General features: G+C 24.6%; 2 protein-coding genes across 3 annotated transcripts; one reads left to right on the top strand and one right to left on the bottom strand.

Annotated features, from left to right (window-relative positions):
* Positions 1–13,073: 13,073 nt before the first annotated feature.
* On the top strand, positions 13,074–17,615 carry Bma-alkb-8 (the record flags this gene model as incomplete). 2 transcript variants are annotated; one of them, XM_043076412.1, is made up of 11 exons in its annotated part: positions 13,074–13,169; positions 14,174–14,414; positions 14,714–14,839; positions 15,158–15,334; positions 15,519–15,633; positions 15,771–15,978; positions 16,070–16,225; positions 16,425–16,582; positions 16,762–16,900; positions 17,102–17,211; positions 17,495–17,615. In XM_043076412.1, the coding sequence occupies 11 exons, from the start codon at positions 13,074–13,076 to the stop codon at positions 17,613–17,615; spliced, it is 1,647 nt and encodes a 548-aa protein (XP_042932346.1). The 2 variants fall into 2 exon arrangements, with proteins under 2 accessions (XP_042932346.1, XP_001894867.2); XM_001894832.2 differs by having other exon boundaries at positions 15,074–15,334.
* Positions 17,616–18,297: 682 nt separating this feature from the next.
* On the bottom strand, positions 18,298–18,854 carry Bm18579 (Uncharacterized protein; the record flags this gene model as incomplete). The annotated part of the gene is made up of 3 exons (XM_001894831.2): positions 18,298–18,346; positions 18,427–18,677; positions 18,765–18,854. 3 exons carry the CDS (start codon positions 18,852–18,854, stop codon positions 18,298–18,300), a joined length of 390 nt encoding a protein of 129 aa, XP_001894866.1.
* Positions 18,855–19,394: the final 540 nt, after the last annotated feature.

Here is a 19,394-nt window from a genome sequence, read left to right as displayed (position 1 = left end):
GGAAATGAAAAAAAAGAAAAAAGAAAAAGAGTAAATGATTATGTGATTTTAATTAAAATTATATGAAATTTTAAAATAGCTAAAAATGAACTATTTTAATTGACTAAATTTGAGAGAGAGAGAGAGAGAGAAAGGTAGGGAGAGATGAAGGAATGGAATTCATTGAAAAAAGGTAATAAAATTGTATGAATTAACAAAAAAATTAACACAAATTGATATCATTCATCTTTCGTTGGTTTCAATTTTTTAAAAATGAATTGCAATGAACTTTTACAATCGATATATTTTCGAAAATACAACAAAAAAGAAAAAAAAAAAACATAGGTATTTCTTTCTTTCTTCCTTCATTCTCTTTTCTTTTTCTTTTTTCTTTTCTTCCCTTCTCTCTCTCTCTCTTCCTTTTATAGAAAAATGTCGTTCACATTTTGATGTGATGTTTTTTAAAATGAGCAAAAAATAAATAGCAAATGGGCAAAAAATGAATAATATTTTTTTTTCCAACACAAAATAGATTAATTTAAATTTTATTCAGTCTATTAATATTTAAAAAATGCAAAAAGTGAGAAAAAATAATGAAAATCTGAATTAAATTTATATAATTAAAAAAAAAAAAATGTTCACATTTCTTTCCTTTTGAAATTTAGAAGGAAAATGGAATTCATTGAAACAGACAATAAAAGATAAAAAAAAAAAAAAAAAATGATGAATTCATTCAAAAGGCAAAATATTTTAAACTGATAAAATATAACAGCCATAAAAATTGAAAGAAAAAGAAAAATTATTTTTAAAAAATAAATTTTTTTTTCAATAAATAAATAAGTAGTTAATAATTATAATTTTATTCAAATTACTGGTGGATATTCAGGGCTAAATATTAGAGCCTAAATATTGGAAATATTTTTTAAGAAATGGAAGGGAAATAAAAATACAAATATAACACTCATAAATTAGATATGAATGAAACAATAATATTATCAGAAAAAGAAACGAGACAAATTATTTGATGAGAGAAAAAAACGTTAAAAGTATGAAAAAAAAATTGAAGTTTTGTAATAATTGAAATAAATGAATTTTTTAAAGTTTACTTTTAAAATTGCTTCATTCCTAGTTCGTACAATGAATGTGTTTTTACCTTATTTTTAATATTATTATTTCGGTAATTTATTTCTTTATTTATTAATTACTAATACATAATTACATAATATATTAATATTACCATTATTAAATACATTAAATATATCATTAAGAGATATATTTAAAAGAGAAAAAAAAAAGTTTTAATACAGTAAGTTTTATTATCTAAGCAAAAACTAAAATAAAAATTGACCAACTAATTTTATTTTAAAAAATTAATGCTAAAAAATTTTATATATCAAACAATTAATTACAGAAATTATAGAGAATAAATGAAAAAACATCTCCTGCTACCTGGAAATAAAAAGATTTTTTAATTAGTAAAATATTTAAAAATCCTTTTTTTTTGTTTCTATTTTTTGCATATTTGTTAAGCACTTATCGTTTCAATACAAAGAAGTTTAAAAATATTTGTTAAAATGAAGAAAATAAGTTGCTATTGACTAACTGATTGATTTCATTTTAATTTCTGTTTTTTGAAATTTTAAGTATTTTGCAGTTACACTCGTATAATAATTAAAGATGAAGTAGAAAGAAGGATAAAATGAATTGTTATTGATAATACATGAACTTATCAGGGAATGTTATCAGTATGTTTATTTAAAAACATATTGACAATAATTATTAAAAATTTTAGAATCATTTCATTTGTCATTTTTTTTCACTTTTTCTTTTCTCTTTTTTTTTTTAATGCGACTAATTCAAATCGAAAACATATGTAAAAATCGATTCAGTTGATTGGTTTTATGATTTCAAAGAGGAAATAAGCAATAAACAATAGTGTTTTTATTACTTTTTTTCTCGTTTCAAATGCGTAATTCTCGAAATTTAATTCTCAGCAAAAAATTTAGATATAATTTGCAGTGATGAAAAAAATTATAACACTGTTCATTCTTAGTTATTGCATAAATAAAGTATGAAAATTTGAATTCACATTTGAAAATCTATCACAATGAAATTTAAACATTATAATGCAAAGATGAAAGGAAAAAAGCAAATCAAGAAAGGGTTATAAAAAAGTAATGCGAAAGAAGTGTAAGAATAAAAAAAAGATAAAAAGTACATTTCTTAAAAAAAAAAAAAAAAACAAACAAGAAATATTTGCTAATATGTGAGCTACAAATTTTGGTTATATTTTTCTACTAATTATAAAATATAATTTGAGCAAGAATTTTTAATAAACTATAAAAATGGATGAAATTATTATTTATTTATTATTATTTGTTATGAAAGGAGAAATTTCGCTGTTTACAAGTGAATTTATTATTGCTATACTTTTGATGATGCAAGTACAAATTCCATTCCCATTTCAAAATTTTAATCCTATTCATCGGATATAATTTTAATTTTAAATTTTATTGAAAAATGATGAAAATAGAAGCAGCATTATTTTATGAATGAAAAAAAAAATTTTTTCTTCTGGGTTTTGTTAAAATGATACTAATTTTCAAGTGGTTACCATAGATATTTATTTTGTTTTCGTTTTTTTATAGGGAAGAATATGCATACATATTGCATAGAGAATTAAAATAAAGTATTACTTTTACTTACTGCAATTTGTTTAGTGAAAATGTTATAAGTTTTAGTGAAATTAGCTAGGGTATGGAAAAAAGTGGAATAAAAGATTGCATAAATTTTTTCTTGTTTCTAATTCTTTTTCCTTCTTTTTTTCTTCGTTTTTATTTTTCTTTTTTTTTTTTATGGTATAAGAAATTTTCAGTATTATTTGCAAATTGCTGTCGAACATCGCAAAATTTTAGCTCAAAGGATACTGCGATAATTTTTCAAAGTTTTTCCTTCACTTTTTTTTTTTTTTTGCTCCAACATTTGAAATTTATTTCATTAATATTTGCTTTATTTTTTTGAAGTAGAAAAGCAATTGTAGAGTTAGAAATGAATTTAATATTGTAATTCTGTTTTATAATGTTGAAAAATATGAAATACTGATTGATTCCATTTAATCACAATAATTATAAAATCATTTATATATATAATTTTTTTTTTTGTCATATAAATTTGAAAGTATTTTTTGCTTATTTGCAGAATAATTGCAATAGTTGCATTTTTTTTTCTTCTAGTTTAATTAATCATATTCAAAAAAGAAAAAAAAAATTGTAAATATAATAACAATTAAATAACTCAATTAAATTTGAATATAAATTGGATTGATTAATTATTGTATTAAAATTATGCTTAACCACACTTTAATTTCATAGAATATAGAAAAAAAAAGTGTACCAATATTTCATATCTTTTTTGTAAACAACAATAATTACCTCTTCTAATTAATTTTTAGCTATGTAAACTCTGAGAAAGTATTTTCTCTCATACTACGCACATTACTGTTTAACATAAAAAGTTATATACTATATTTATTAAAACATTAGTTAATTCAAATTTAATGCAGAGATGAATATATACATGCTTAGGTGTACTTCCGTGTACTAAACGTGTTAGCGTGAACATGCATTTAATACGTAAGTATACAAATATATTTAATGTGTAAGTATGCAAAAAAAAACATAAAACGTATAAATATATGTGCTATAACAATAAAAGTTTATGTACATTGTAAAAGTTTGCAAATTAACAAAAAAAAAAGTACAAATTTCGGATTAATCACAAACATTCAAATACTATTTTTTAAATGATATAAAATTGATATGAAATAGCAAATAAAAAGAAATTTTTATAAAGATGAAGTTATAGAAATAAATGTTAAAAATATTTTTATTACATTTTAATCACTATTTTTTTTTTTTTTCTTTTTTGTATTAACAAAATTTTATTTTTGGAAATATTAAAATAAAAGGAAGAAAAAAAAAATAAATGAAAAACTGAATGAATAATATTTGGAAAAAAAAAAAAAAATTATTTAATATTTAAAAATTAAAAAAAAAAAAAAATTATAGTATCATTTGGTTTAAGCAATTCAGTAAATGGAAGAAGGAAAGAATAGATGTCAAGCGGTCGATTACTACTAACACTAACTCGAGAGCAGCAAGGGCTCTCTCTCTCTCTCTCCCTTTTCCTTTTCGTAAAGAGAGAAATGGACGAAGAGATGCTTGCTTATTGGTTGGATGCTTGGATAGATGAATGGATGCAAGGATGGATGGATAGACGGATGGATGGATGGTTGGTTGGATGGATGGATGGATAGTTGGATGGTTGGATAGATTAAAATCGATGATTCAAGTGAAGCCAATATATATTACTAGCTTTTTTCATTTCTGACCGACCGATCATTTCTATCATGTTAAAATATTTTTTATTATTCATTTATTTGCATAATACTATTATTTATTTACTATTATTATTATTATTAATCATTTATACTATTATTTATTTATTATTAATTATTTATTTGGTTAATTTATTTGTTATCAAAATTTTTGATCTTTTTTAAGCATATAGATTGATATGTTAATTTTTTTGTCCATTTTTTTAGAATTTTCTAATATGTGTGTGAAGCTTAACTTCAAAAATTTTCCATATTTTAAACTCAACTTCTACATATCGAAGTTTAACTTTTTTGGGTTATCTTTCATAAAATTATTTTATTTCTTAATTAAGCTAAAATTTATTTAATAATCGATGATGTAAGATATTAATTTTTGCAATAATTTATGCTTTCAATAAATATTAAATCTGTTTGAATATGATATATTATGTGTATAGTATAACACAATACGAATTTGCCATATATTTCTTTTTTTTAAATATATATTCCTCTCTTTTTAAAAATTTTTTTTTTTTTTCAAATATATATTTCTCATTTTTTAAATAATTTTATTGGGAAGTTATCAATTTTCCCGCATTAATATTATTTTCTCAGAACAAATCAAAAAAAAAAAAAAGGACCAATTCTTCAGAAAGCAAAGATCCAATCAAATAATAGTAGCAAATCTTAAAAAAAAAAGTACTATTTCGAGAAAACATTGGTTTTTTCAAACAGAAATGCAGTTTTTTCTCGAGAACGAGTAATTTCTTGTTTATTGTTTGCTTAAATTGCATAAAATTAAAAAAGAAAAATTATTTGTAAATGCAATATTTTGATATACTTATGCCAATTTAATTTTTTTTTTTTTTTTTGTTCACTTTGATCAACGAAAGAATAGCATTCAGTAATCAGTTATTAAATTCATACAAGAAAAAAATTTTTACAAAAAGGAAAACAATTTTTAAATTTATAAATTTCGAATAATTTGAAAAAAAATTTTCACCTAGCTTCCATTGTTGCATTTCTTCATTTTGAGTAAGAAAAAAAGGAAAAGACAGAAGAAGAAAGTAAGGATTTCCTAATTAATATAATCGATGAAAATTTGTTGTAATCATTTTTGATCCATTTTGTAAAATTGTTTTCTTCAAAAAAGAAAAGAAAAACTGAAATTCATTATTTGTTCGAATTAGTAAGCATTTAAAATAATTTAGTTGGTAAGTAAGAATTAAGGGAAGAACAAAAAACAAAAGAAAAAAAGAAAATGCCGACAGTTAAATCATTGCAAATAAAATCTTGTCATAAGGGATGAAAAGAGAAAATGTTTTAAATAATTTTGATTAATTATTATGTTTAAAGTAGAATACGACGAAAATGAAAAAGGAAGTTCGAAGAATGACAAAGTTTAGGTTTAAATTTTTAACAATCTTATAGGTTAATTGATTGATCGATTAATTTTACTTAAATAAATAGCAAAAGGGAAAAAAGAGCGCTGTTTTTTCTCTTTTATTTTTATCTATTTTTTAAGAGATTCTAGAATGAGTTGTAAAATTCTAAAATAATATAAGACTTTTACAGAGAAATGACCAGACAAGGAAGAATAATTTCTTTTAGTTTTCCTTTTCAAAAATGAACCAATCAATAATGTCATTTCTTAACATTATATTCTCAAGAAGTGACATTTTCAAAGGGTCTATTATCCCCACGGGCTGGTTCATATCCTCATGGGTAGAATTGAATTATTAAATTTCAAGCAACGATTCTATAAGAACAATAAACTCTCACTTCAAACCTGTTCCATAAGATCAGCAATTTATGAAAACAATACTTTAGATAAACTCTACAATTCTCAAAAATTTCGCTTTTCTAATTAATAAATATAAAATTAAATGACAAGGTACATTTTGTCTTACATTTAAAAAGAAAAAAGAAAATCGTTGCTTAGGTTTGAAATTTAAAGCTAACGCGAAACTAAGCCATGACTAATATAATAAAATGAAAGAAAAGTGTTTTTTTTTTTTTTTTTTTTCGTTTTTCGAGCCAAGAACTAATGAAATGAATATAAATGTGAAAAAGAATTTGCGAAAGAATAAAAGAAGGAAAGGAAATTTTTTGAAAAATAGCAAAAAAAAAAAAGGAAGAAAAATGACAACGACAAGGTGAGAATATATGTGTAGAAAGAGAGGAGACAAAGCAAAAAAAAAAAAAAAAAAAAATGAAATTTAAAATTAAAACTATTGAAATGGGAATTGAAATTGAGACAATAGTTGTCGTTTTCTTTTAATTTTATACAATTTTTTTTTTCCTTTTTTCCTCCTTTCTGTTCTCTTTATTTTTCTCTTCTTTTAATCTTTTTATTTTTTTTTTTACTTTTTCATTTGCTACATTCTTTCTTTCATTTCATAGTTATTTCGTAGGAAATTTTTTTTTCCTTTTCTCTCTCTTTTTTTCTCTCCCTTTTTCTCTTTTTTTTTTTTTTGTTGTAACAATCAATCGGAGGGAAATATTGAAAAATTCAATTTTCAAACAGCACTAGAAGAAGATGAGGAAGAAGAGGAAAAATTGATGATTTTTTTTTTTTTTTTTTGAAAGAAAAGGAGAGAGAGAGAGAGAGAGAGAGAGAGAGAGAAGGAAAAGGAATGAAAAAAAAAGAATTCGATTTCATAAAATTATCACTACTTCTAATGTTTTCAATCCTTTTCATATTTTTTCTCCTCTCTTTCCTCTCTCTCTCCCTCTCTCTCTCCCTCTACATTTGAATGTTGCATTGTTTTCTCAATTACTTGATTACAATTTGAAATAAAGAAGACTGATATACTTGAATGCTGAAGTAAGTATATATGCATACTCATTTCAATTTCATTTTGAAATTTATCTCTTTCACTATTTTATCGATGTTTGAAAAAATATACAATTAATTTGTATGACAAAATAAGCAAAATTTTTAAATGCAATCAAATTATATGTAAATTTAAATTTGAATGCTATGTAAATGAAATGAAAAGATGTAAATGAAAATTTACTAATAAAAAATGAATTTAAATCGACTAACGAGTGGTAAATTTGAAGCAATCAGGAAGAAGTCAATCAATGATTAATAAACTTTAACTAATTGATGCAAAGAAAAATTAAACTCATCAATGAGACAGTAAATTTAAATTAATCATTAAAAAATTAATTTGAAATTAGTAGACAAGCCGATTCTATTTTTTTTCTTTCATTCTCATTTTAAAAAAATAAAATTTTATTATGCAATCAAAAATTTGCATTTTATGTGATAAGCTATTATCATTGCTAAATAGTTGAATTACATATTTTATAATAAATAATAACAGAAATAATTTCATTTTTTTTTTTTTTTCAAGAATTAAATTAGAATTTGTGACAGGAATAAAACTGAATGAATAAAAATATTGCAATTGCAATTAATGTATGCAAGCTTATTTGAGTGAGAAGAAAAAAGTAAACCAACAATTGTTGTAATTTATAAAAATAACACAGTGTTGTTATCATTTTTTAATAATATTATTTTCTTTTTTAATTTCAGATTTCCTTTTAAAAATTGCAAAATTTTAAATTACCTTTAATGGTATATTTTTAAAAATATATTATTTACTTAAAGAAAAACATTTTTCATAATTTTTTAATTCTTCGAAAAATCTAATTTAAAATAAATCGTATTTTTTTTTTTAATCGTTAATTTTACAATAAAAAAATTATTATTCGTACGCAATGATCAAAGCAAAAATTAATAAATAAATAAAACAATAAAGAATTCATTCAAACAACGATAACAAATGCATAAATTTATTTTTGTTTTATTTTTTAACAATGAATGTTAAAAACAATAAGAAGCAAAATTATTGAAAATTTTGCAAATTAAATTTTAAAATAATTTATAATAACAGGTAATGACCTTAACCTCATTTTAGCATCCTTTCAATTGAACACAATATAATCAAACACATGTGACTGGCACCGCCATTAAATGAAATGTCCCCAACATGTCATTTATGAAATGAATTCATTTCTTGTTGAAAAAGTAAAATGACACGAAATTGGTGCAATAAAACGATGCAAAATTTTAACAAAAATTTTCATTGTCTTTAACAAAATTAACAAAGAAAATGAAATTTCATAAAATAATTGATAATTTCTGTTCGACTTTTGTTGCTACAATGCAAAAGTTTAAAAAAAAAAAGTAAGAATTATAATTTGATCCTGAAATACAATTTCAAATTAATAACTCTATTAATAAGTTACACTTTCCTCATTTTTTGCAAAAAAAAAAAAAAAAAATGAGAAGCACAAGAATAATAAAAAAACCAGTCGCGATTAATTCATGAATTCTTTGCCCATACTTTTTACCAATATAATTTATCTATTAATGGTAATTAATAATTTTGTAAGATAATGAAATGTAAATTTTAAAGAAAACAGCAAAGCATGAAAGCTTTCTAATAAAAATTTACCAAAACTTTAAATAAACTCTGAAGAAATTTATAAGTTTCTTTAATAAAAATGTTATTTTAGTAATACAAATATATTTTATCATTTCTGCTACCACTATTGTTTTTTAAAAATTCATTTATAAATTAATGATTGGCTAAAGTTGCTTCTATTTCTTTTTATGCTAAAAAGCCTACTTTAAATTACATATATATTTATATATATATATATATATATATTTATATATTTTTTATATATTTATAATAATAATAATAATAATAATGATAATAATAATAATAATAATAATAATAATAATAATAATAATAATAATAATAATAATACAATAAAAGCAATAATGCTAATAAAGAAAAGAACAAGACGAGGTGAAGATGCGATATAAAAATAAATTATTTGTCAATTGAATTAGATTTTAAAATTAATGATATTTGGATGTATCTATAATATAGCCACTAAAAATGTAATATTATCGTTGTTTCTTCTTTTAAAAACTGCTAACTTATTTTCTTTCATTAATCAGAATTTCGCTCAGTAGCATTTTAGATAGACGACGAAGGAATATTTCACTAAATATTGATAGTAATAATGATGATAATGGTAATAGTGATAACGATATTGACGATGATTGTAATAATGATTGCACAAAAGATGATGAATTGATGAAGATAAGAAAGCGAATTTTGAAAAGCTTCAAAGCAAATAATAATGATCATCATTTCAAAGTGTTTGAAAGTAGGTTTTTAGGAAAAAAAAAAAAGGAAAAGCTCCTCTTTTTCTTGCAACTTTGTTTTTTAAAAACTTGGAAAAATCAATAACTACGATGAGCAAATCCTGGATAATGATTAATGATTTCTTAGAGATTGATTATAAACTTTGCCATCATTTTAAAGCACAATAACAATCATATCATAAGATGAGCTTTTTGATAGTATTTAATAAATCAAGTCTGGATTAATTTTAAATGTTTAAAAAATGTATTTATACCAATGTTTATGGTTTATAGTATTTTTATGTGGGTTTTACTAGCATTTTCTTATTAATTTATTTATATATTTTGTTATTTGCTTTTTATATTTTATTAAACTTTCAATAATCACTAAATTTGTTTTATCACAAAATTATACTTCATATTTCACTGCTGTTATTATTTGTAACTTATATATTTATAACCAACAAATTTCCTACATATTTAGTTCATTATTATATTATCCTATATTAACTCGTAAAGCAAAACTATCAATTTATTTCGTTTCAAATTCTCTAATTAATTAGATCAGTGTTACTTGTCACTCTTACTTGTTATTTGCTCTACCATACATTTCCATCTTAAAAAAATATTTCTGTCAGAGTAACAAATAAAATAGAATTAGATTTCATTGATGCAATCGATTACTTTTAATTTTAGTCATCCGTTATTTCATAAATTTTTTACTTATTACCACATTTGAGTTTCGAATTGTAAATTAATTGCAATTTAAAATGCTTAACTATTCTAAGATATATCTAAGTGAGAATATATTATCGCAATGATAAAAAAAAGTAATAAATGTTGGATTAAATAAACAGCTAATTACATTTTCGTTTTATTAGCATATGAAGAAAAAAAAAAAAGGAAATAAGATCAAATAGGCTATGATTTAGCAATCTACTATTTGATATTTCATTATCGAATGAAGTTGATAAGAATTAGAATCAATAAAAAGTTTGAAAAGAGCAAAAGAAAAAGAAAATTTGATGAGGAACAAAAAAAAAAGGACATTGAAAGAAATAAATTGATAAGTACTGAAAGGCAAAAAGAAAAAGAAAAACAAAAATAAATGGAAAAACTAGAAAATAAAATAGTGCAGTATGAAAAATAATGTAAATTTTGGTTTTTTTATTGATTAAATTCTTCATTTTACATTTCAAACTCATCCATTTCATTTATAAACCAATAAATAAATAAATAAACAAATATTCAATATCTGTGATAATTCATTTCATATACATATATGTCATAGAATATGGAATATATCCGAGTAATAAAATGACACCTTTTCATAAAAATAAATATTTCCCTGACAGCTTTTCTTTATAATTAATTCGAATATTAATCATTTTTTTTTTCTTTTTTTTTTTTGTGTTCAACCTTTCCAAGCAATTTTTTTATAAAATTTACTCAACCAATAATAGTATAAAATAAAGCTAAATTAAGGATGGCATAATTAAAGATTTTGTTTTAATTTATTCACTTAATGGTAATAAATGTAAAATGAAGTGAAATAAGAGGAGAAAAATGAAATTTAAAAAAAGAAAAGCATTTTTAGAAAGGAAATGTATTTTTTCCCTTTTACAAGCAATTAATGAATTATTAATTTTCCTTCGATCATTGTTGGAAGTGTTATTAATTTTAGTCAAAGCATAAATTTTATTATATGGCATTAACGATTAATATATTAATTAATTAGTGCACTTTATAAAATTTATTTCAATTGTTACAAAAATTTAATTTTTTTATCATACTTTTAACTTTTGACATTTTTTTACCAAATAATTCCCTTTTTTTGCTGATATTTTTTTCTTTTTTTTTTTTTTTTTTGCTGGTATTAGTGTATTAATTAAATTAAATTGAGAATTTTTTTTTCAAAAAAAGGCAAAATCTCAGTTTAAAGATTTTGTAAAATTATTTTTTAATTTTTTTTTTTTTTGTATTTCCATTTTGAATAACAAACATATGCGATGCGATATTATTCATTTTTGTTTCTTTTTTGACATTTCTTATAACTTTTTGCATTACAGTCTTTCTTTTTATTGAAAATGATAAAAGTAGCTAATTATTTATTTATTTATTCATTTTGACTATTAATGTTTGGTAATGAATTTCCGGATTATATACATATGTACCTATATATCCATTTCTACATTTATTGATGTTGGATTGTTTAATTAATAATTAATTAATAATTTGTTAATTAATCAGTAATTAAGGTTTGAAAAGTTTTCAATAACGATCATGGGAATGCATGAGAAAAGCTGTATTTGAACAGAAAAAGAGGAAGCAGCCAAGCAAAGATAAAAATGAAAAATAAATGTAGGATATGAAAAAAAAAAGAGCCAAGAAATTTAATATAGGTAGGTATGCGACAGTTGTATATGTGAAAAATAGTTGTAATTTAGATTTGGATAAGATGAGAGAGAGAGAGAGGGGGAAAAAGAAAGAGAGAAAAAAATGGATTAAAATAATTACAAAAAGCGAATTGAAATTTAGTAAATTATTTTAGAAATAAAATTATAAAGTGCAAAATGTACTGCTTTTAAAAGAAATAATCTCATAAAATTTTATTAATGAAAATACTTATTGCATTAATTGTTCAAAATTTCTATATTAGAAAATTGCTTAGAATTGTTAGTTTTAGAAGAAATAAGATAAGAAAACTTAAATCATATCGATAATGATTCTGATATTCTAATAAATAAATTTCATTAATTATTTTACTCGAATTCTTATCATCCTAATGGAATATATCACTATGAAAGGAAAATTTCCAAGCAGTGAAATGAATAAAATGTCAAAGAATTGTAGTGAGTAAAATGTAAGAGAACTAAAGTATTTTTTCCCCAACTTTAAAATTTTAATATTTAAAATCTTTTTTTTCCTTTCTTTTTGTGCTTCAACTTTTTTCTTTTCTTTTTTTTTAGTACAGAAGAAATGAGGTAAGAAAAATTTGAAACATATCAAATTTCAATTTTTATCATCATTAAAACGAAAAAAAAAACAGGATAATTCGATTTGTTAATGAACATTTTCATCATTCTTTAGAAGAAATCTCATTTACCACTACACATTCTCGACAAGCGAGAAAGACTGCCCCACTTCCCCTACCCTTCCCCGTGGGTATACTCTCGACATTCCTTTGCAGTATTCAAAAGAACCACACTACCGACAGGTTTATGCTCGAGTTGCGAGAGCATTTATGATTTGCCTTGAAAGTATTCATATTAGATTAGGAATAGGCAATTACGGATGGAATTTGGGTTTTTGGAAGATTTTCTGTTGTATATGAATTTTTCCCTGTCTTTCTCTCTATCTCTGTCTTTCCTTATTTCTCTCTCTTTCTCTCTTTTAAGAAAGGAGGAAAGAGTAAATGCACGCATAGTGATTTATAAAGGACATAATTGTGATTAAAATTATTGAAATTTGAGAAAATTAAAACTGAAAAATTGATGATTTGCTTTTAGCTATTGATTTAAACAAATAATATGATATGATGAATTGATGGATCGATCAAAAGTATCACGAAAACTTCGGAAGTGTTTACTACAATTACAAAAACATGATCCAGATGTGGAAATTTCATCAGTGCCTACTGAAGTAAGTGATAGTTTTCATAGAGGATTTAACATCTTCGGCATAATTTATCATATTGCCACCGATATACTTTCGTATGTTTGCAAACAGAAGTGAAAATGATTAATTCGTATTATTTATGTTGATTATATACAATTCTTTTCCATTATATAAGATATAACATATGTGGTAATAGTAGTAATGAATAATAATAATAACGATAATGGTAATAGTAATAACAACAATAATAATAATAATGTAATAGTAATAATGATGATGTAATAATGATAGCGATAATAATGATAATAATAATGGGAATAATAATAATAATAATAAATGACAGTTCACATACGTATTATGATAATCTGTTTAATAGCAATAGTAATAGTAACAGTAATAATATAGTAATAATAATAATAATAATGGCTATTTACATACGATGAACGGTTTGCGTACGCTTATTAAAGTAGTAATTACTTATCAAAGATGTAGATCATAATAGATTTCATGTACACTGTCCGCACTTTGATGGTGTGTGCAGCTTTCTTATTATATTTTCCTTTAAAAAAGATTTTTTAATCATTCCGTGGCATTTTTGCTAGATAACTTATTCGCCTAGTAAGTAAAAAAAGAAAAAAAAGTGTAAATTCTATAGTTTTATAGAATTTACACACTAGTTTTATAGAAAGAAAAATTTATACACTGTAGAATGAAGTTTAACAAACATCGTAACGATGAAGAAAGAACGTATTCGCTGTGTGATTTATTTGGTTTATTGAATAGATATGAACCACACTGATCGTAAATAGATAATATTAAGGAAAAAAGAAACTGATGTTATTAGAAATAGCAAAGTTGTTAGTACCAGATATTTCACTACTACACAGTTATTTCATTTAGTGAGGTCAAGTTTTCTTCAAATTCAAGTTCAAGTCAGAAATCAATAAAGCAAATGCTTGTCTTCTATTTAGTTCATATGAAGTTATTGATTATAAATTAAATTTTAATTTCCAAATTTTAATTTATAGATATTATTTGTGGCTAATAGTAGTCCTTTGTGTGGATTGTCATATGATGAATTGGAAAGGATATTCAGTCAGTTTGGTGAAAACTGTGATTTTATGGTATTTCAATCTCAACGTTCTTACTCATTCGTCATTTTTCAAACTGTAGCTGTAGCTCATTTAGCTTATCAGAAGCTTCATGGACACATGCCATCAGATTTGAATTCGAATGCTTTACCTTTCTATATTGCTTTTGTTAAAAACGGTAATTATTGTTGCATGTTGTCATAAATTTTACACCGATAAATGATTGAATTAATTGAAATGAATTAGGAGCTTCAAATTTAAGCTAATTAGGTATTTATGATATCTTGTGAATAAAAATGTATATATTTAATATCACACTGTAAATGTCGGATTGATTTTCTATTTTAACTAACCTTCTAGTAAATCGATTACAATCTTATGAAGTTGTTGTTTATTAAAAAAAGTAAATATGTAAATATGAAGTAAATATGAAGTTAATATGAAGTTGTTGTTTATTAAAAAAGAAATTCATTTCAGTGCCATCGGTTAAAAGAATAGAACCATTGTATAAACCAAACAATCTTTGGGTTTTACCAGATTTTATAAATCCGGATGAGGAAGCAGCATTGATTACTGTTATTCAGGATTATTTGCCTAGAGGAAGTGCGATTTTAATTGTTTTTTTTATTATTGTTGTTAGGTTTTAATTGTTTTTTATTGTTGTTAGTTTGTTAGTGTACTGGCCAAACTATTTTTTTAACTTTTTTAATTTATTAATCAGTTGCTAGCAAATTATCAGAAATGTTGAACTGAAAAGAATTGACAGTTTATATCTGATGCATTATGGAAATTTTGATATCGTTATTCTTGCAAATTTTGAATAAGTTATATTTTCAGAAACGTTAAAAAACCGTAAAGTGATTCATTTTGGTTTTGAATTTAATTATGATAATAATATGGCATCTGAACAACCATCTCCAGATCCAATACCATCAGTTTGCCAACCTGTAATTGATCGAATGCTAGGTGCCGGAATATTTAAGGAAAAACCGGACCAAGTAACGGTAAATATTTATGAACCTGGAAATGGTATACCGTCGCATGTTGATACTCATTCTGCATTCAGTGATACTATAGCTTCGCTTAGTTTGCTTTCAGGTTTATTTTGCACATTTTTTTTCTTTTGGAAAATCATCTGAACAAAATTTCGTGAGGATATATTTGTAAATAAATTTGTTTTTTTTTTCATTCGGACGTAATCGTGGAAGTAGGCATGTTCACCAGTTTCTACTACCCTATCCTTCTTAGAACACAACTGCTCACCAAATTATTATTTTCTTAGATCTCGTTATGGAATTTCGTGATTTTGCAAACACTTCAACAATTTATGATGTTCTTTTGCCACGTTTTAGTTTGACAGTGATGCGAGGAGAGTCACGATATCGATGGAAGCATGGGTATTTTACTTTTTTTGCTGTTTTTCCTACTAATATTTTTTTATTGATAAATGAATGCATGTAAGAAGTTTTTTATAAACTTTTTTTTTTCATCATGTAAATATTTTGCGAACTTTTTGTAGTGAAAAATTTTATAGTATAGCAAAGCGAAAGTATGACATAAATCCGGTGACAAATAAATTGATGGCGAGACAGTTGAGAGTTTCTTTTACATTTCGAAATGTGATACGAGAAAAATGCCAGTGTGCATTCATTGAATATTGTGACTGGGATCGAAATGGTGCAATGAAAGTTCCGGATAGTGATGAATTTGGTGCAGCTATTGAGAATCAATATGTTTCCGCAGTAAGAAACATCGATTATTGTTCTTTGTTCTATCTGACATAAACTAGTTATTTAACAATTTTCGAATTTGCTTTTGCATTTATCTTTTTAGGTTTATGAATCTATAGCAGAGCATTTTGACGTGACTCGACACGCACAATGGAATGGTGTTGCTAAATTTCTGTCAAAATTTGAACCTGGAACAATAGTTTATGATATTGGTTGCGGTAATGGAAAATATCTCAAACTTGATGATGCACTTATCAAAGTATATTTCCTTTATATTTAGAAATTAACTTTTAAACTTTTAATATGAAAAAACTGTTTTGAATTATGTATTGTAGATCATTGCTCGTTTAGAGAATGATTAGGAATAATCCAAATTCCTAATGTTAACACGATCTTAAATCGACATTGACTTGTTTCATTTCTTAGAAATTTGAAATGCGGATTTGATTGTATTTTAGATTGGTTGTGACTTATGCTACAATTTATGCCTTATTGCTAACCAAAAACAGTGTAATGTATTGCGCGCAAATATTTTATCGTTACCTTTCAAAAATTCTAGTGCAGGTGCAGTCTTATGCATTGCTGTCATCCATCATTTAACTACAAAAAAGAGAAGGTACTAGTTTATGTAATTTTTTTTTTTTTTAATTTTATATAAAAGATTGCAGTCCTGCGTACGGGAATTTTTTCAGCATGCAAAATTACTGCACTACTTGTGTACTTGTATGTTGTTATAGTAGTGAAACGCTTACGATGTTTACAATAGCTTTATAATTTACGTACTTTTCATTTAAGGATTCATGCAATTCAAGAAATTATTCGTGTGTTGCAACCAGGTGGACAAGCGTGCATTACCGTTTGGGCATATGAGCAGAAGTTATGTGATGCGCCGTCTGAATATTTGAAAATGCGTCAAAAAAAGCGTGATGTGCAGGTTTTAGACTATACTGTTTTTCTCATACATTGTCGCAATTTCGACGGGATAATCTGAACTGTTTTAATTTGCACGACAAGTTTCAAACTTTTTTTAAACCATTAATCTTTTTTCACTTTTCCCAAAATGTCTCATAGAAACTGCAAATTAAAAATTTTGAAGTTTTGTTTGAATACATATGAAAAAAGTTAACATTTTCAGATGAATCGTCGCGACAGTCATGGAAGACTGAGGGTGCATGAGGGAAGAGAATTCACTCAACCAGATATGCTTGTTCCATTTCAAAATGCTGATGGAAGTCGATTTCTGAGGTACTTGACGACATTTCCTCCACAGTTTTTTATTTTTCTTGATGAAACTGAGAATGAAATTGAATCATTGCATGGAAATAATGGAATTAATGAATCTCTCATTAAATAAAAAAATTCGTATTTGGACCATCTGAATGTATTGATTTTGTTAAATGCTTTTTAGAATATTACATTTTAGTCATTGTTCAATTACTGTCAAAGCAATAGTATTAAAGGTGATATGATAGAATTGTTAAGAAATAGACTGAATTACTTTTAGCATTGTATTATTGTTTTAATTTAGGTACTATCATTTATTCCGTGATTTTGAACTCGGAGATTTGATCAGTGATGCTGGTGGTTGTACTGTTGAGAAATATTTTTATGAAGAAGGGAATTGGATTGCTTACATAATGAAAGCGTAGAAATTTTTGTACTCATTTCTAGTAATTTGAACTATAAATGCATTACAAATTATTCAGGTATGATTACTATTTTATTGCCTCTTTTTAAGCTATCATTCATAATTTTGAATGCATTGGTTACATTAATTGATTATGTGGAAAATTTATATATTTGTTTAAAACAGTTCTCTATTTCACTAGTTTGTTGAAATTTATAACTAGATTTTTATTAATTCAGATGATTAATAATAATTAAATTCCTGAAATCTTTGTTCAGAATTCCAATGGTGCTATTTAGATCAGAAAAAATAGCACACGTTAATAAGGAAGTAAGCTGAAACAGGTGTTTTTTCAGACTTTCATAAAGAAAAAAATCTGGCTGCAACATAATTTTGTAAGATCCACATGGGGCATTTTGTGATGTTTTTCACGTGGACAACATAGTCTAACGAATCATTAGACTTTGCAGTTTTTAGCATTACGCCTTTTGATTGTAAAGAAAAGATGGCAGAATTTGCAGTTTTGCGAGTAATACAAAACTGAAACTGATTGCTCTGTGACAAAAATGATTTAATGTCTAGAGTAAGCAAGTACTAATTTCAGTTTTATTCAGCAATAAACATTACCAAATTCTATGGAGTCGGTTGCCACTCATAAAATGATAAAATTATAAGACTTAAATGCAGGTAATTCTATCAGCATTTTATCCTGTAGTTGTCTGATTAATTCTGAGTAGAAGTGGTCTGCCAGTGCTGAAACAGAAGAACTGATAAGTGATGCAAAGAAAACAACACTAGCAATATATTTATGAGAAGATCGAAGGTAAACTTACTTCCAAGGTAGCACTGCATCAGTTATGTGACCATCTCGCATTAATTGTGTGAGGATATTTATGGCAAACGAAGAAGCGGTATCTTGCGATGTGCTTAGAAAGGTAAGGGTAAGGGTGGTATGGTTACGGTTAAAGATAATATCAGTGAAAAAAGAACTGAACATGTCAAAGTCATCATCATCAAAATCGTCGTCATCAATATCGTCAGGCTCACCGTATGAGTGATAATCCTCAATTTTGTCGTTATCATCCTCAAAAAATTCCTTGAGAATCCGCACTTTTGATTTTTTAATTTCTTTCAGTGTCATATCATATTTGTATAACTTCTCAAAAATTACCGGAGCGGATCGCTGCGACGCTACTAATAATATGCTTGTGCCGAAAATGCAAAAAAATAATGTAAAAAGTGCAAATCGTGGGTTTCTCATAATTGTAGAGCGTTTCCAGAATTAGTGCCTTAATGAAGGAAAGCTATGTGAATTTAATACAAACACATATTACAGTGAGTTAAATTTTAATTTGATGAGCCTTGAGGTTGCAACTTTTCAATCTAACGGAAAAGGACGAGCAATTTAGATTTTCAAAAATTTCAATATCATTTTTTTAAGCGTTGTAACTTACCAATCGTTTTTTGAAAATAAAATGAAGACCGAATGAATTTGAGGGAAACAATGCAAATATACAATGAATTCTATGTCAATTTCGTTTCTCTTTTAAACTAAATAATCTTTGCTCATTGCAAATATTCTACAATTTCAATAAAACATTTTTGATCATAAATTAATCAGCAAATTATCATGAATTTTGATCAATTTCACCTCATATTTTTGTATAATAAAGTGGAAAATGACTTTTATCCTGCATATTTTCGAAAAATTGAAAATATTACTCTCAAGAGGAATGGATTACGTGTTAACACAGAATAAACGCTAGCAATGGTTAAAAATAACTGAAAAGAATTAATTAAT

The sequence above is a fragment of the Brugia malayi genome (genome assembly GCF_000002995.4).
Source record: "Brugia malayi strain FR3 genome assembly, contig: Bm_v4_Chr1_scaffold_001, whole genome shotgun sequence".
Classification (NCBI taxonomy): domain Eukaryota; kingdom Metazoa; phylum Nematoda; class Chromadorea; order Rhabditida; family Onchocercidae; genus Brugia; species Brugia malayi.
Note: the sequence above shows the minus strand (reverse complement) of the source record. Positions and strands in the feature narration are given on the sequence as shown.